The sequence below is a fragment of the Cyprinodon variegatus genome, unplaced genomic scaffold, assembly GCF_000732505.1.
Source record: "Cyprinodon variegatus isolate N-32 unplaced genomic scaffold, C_variegatus-1.0 Scaffold2256, whole genome shotgun sequence".
Lineage (NCBI taxonomy): Eukaryota > Metazoa > Chordata > Actinopteri > Cyprinodontiformes > Cyprinodontidae > Cyprinodon > Cyprinodon variegatus.
In genome coordinates, this window is record NW_015152709.1 from 5,539 (window position 1) to 7,291 (window position 1,753).

The 1,753-nt window shown below is 46.0% G+C and overlaps 1 protein-coding gene across 1 annotated transcript in view; it reads left to right on the plus strand.

The window, feature by feature from the left end:
* Nucleotides 1-6: 6 nt before the first annotated feature.
* The window catches only part of LOC107080729 (ribonuclease inhibitor-like), a gene marked incomplete at its 3' end in the record, with an annotated part of 28,283 nt that continues 26,536 nt past the window's right edge, over nt 7-1,753 (plus strand). Inside the window, exon 1 of the mRNA XM_015368935.1 lies at nt 7-83. Coding sequence (XP_015224421.1) covers nt 28-83 — 56 coding nt within the window. The remainder of the gene's footprint in view (nt 84-1,753) is intronic.

Here is a 1,753-nt window from a genome sequence, read left to right on the forward strand (position 1 = left end):
GGAGGGAAAACCTTTGGAGACTCTGGAATGAAGCATCTGTGTGAGATTCTGGAGAGTTCAATCTGCAAAGTGAAGAAACTGAGGTGAGTTTTCTCTGTTGATTCAAATGTCTTCATTCACTGATACTTTAAATCTGATTTTAAGTCATTTGATTAAAATTTATTTTCTACAATTGCTGTCTGAATGTTAGAATGTAAATTTACCTTGTCAATATTTTATTCTTATATTTTAGATTTTTTAAATATTGAACTTTATTTCCTGTTATTTCAAAATCTAAAGTTTTTGGACTAGGGGAAAAATGAGGAGACATTTGCTCCAGGATAAAATTTTATCATGAATGCTTATTATATATTTAAGCCCATGTAGTGCTTTTTTAATAGTGGGCTAATACACTTAGACCTGTCTTGCCATACAAGGCTGATAGAGGAGTTTACTTTTTTTGTGGCTCCAGACAGATTTTTTTTTTGGTCCAATATTCTTTTGCTATGCTCTTTGAACAGTATGGGTTGCTGACCCCTGCTCTAGGGGAACATACACACAGATCCAGGAGGAGGTCAACAGACGCCCCCACCGCCCAGTGTCCCCACAGCCGACTGCAGACATTAGCTGGGCAAAGGGCCAGTGCAGGCAGGGCCAGTGCGGGCAGGGCCAGGGCAGGCAGGTGCAGGGCCAGGGCAGGCAGGTGCAGGGCAGGCAGGGCCAGGGCAAGCAGGGCCAGGGCAAGCAGGGCCAGGGCAGGCAGGGCCAGGGCAGGCAAGGCCAGGGCAGGCAGGCTCACACCACAGGCCGAGGTGCATCCTGGTACAGTGATTATATCCTACCTGCCGTACAGACATTACTGCTAACCAGCACCCCTCACGCAAGGGCCGAACACCCCAATGTCCCAGACCCCCACCCAGTGTCAGGAACCAGCGGCCATAGGATGGAGCCAAAGGACAGAGAACCAAGGAAGAGCCAGAAACCACAGCCAAGCCATGACCAACCCCAAGGGCCCAGACCCAGGGAGAGCAAAGGGAACAGAGTTATGAAAAGACCCCATGCCCCCTCAGATGTAGTGTTGCTGCCTGTTGAACTACTGTATCACCATAGAAGCATATATGACCCAGTAAAATCATGTTTATTGCCTGTGGTTTTCTAGATGTTGGTTTAAATGCAGAATTATAAGAAGCAGAAATACAGAGAAGCAGAAACGTAAAGAGAGACATTTTAAGTTTTTAGGTGTTACAGTTACCAGCAAACAAAGGTTTATCTCATCATTGAGGGGTTGGTTTTTTGTTAGTATAACTTATTTGTAAATAAAGACATGGAGTCCCTGAATGTTATCTGTTTACATAAAGTTTATCCACAGCCACCATGGCCCAGATACCTTCAGATATTTTTTTCTCATTGAGGACAGAACTCGTCTTTGGTTGAGTATTTAAGCTAAAGTTTGTTCCCCGCATCTCTTTGCCGTCACCTCTAGGGTTTGCATGTAAATCAGAGGCCCAAAAATCTATCGTGTGTATCTACTATAGGGTAGGGTGACCAAACGTCCGTATTTCCCAGGACATATCCGTATTTCACGTCCTGTCCCGGGCGTCCCGGGTTTTTTTTGGAAAGTGAGGAAATGTCCTGATTTCACTGCGCACGACGCTGCGTGTGACGTAATCCCTGAGCCGCGTCAGAGCGAGCAGCCCTGTTCTTAATCAGAGGCTCTGTTCGAAAACCTAGGACGCATCCTCCAAGGACGCGGTCTCACTAGACTGGATCCTTC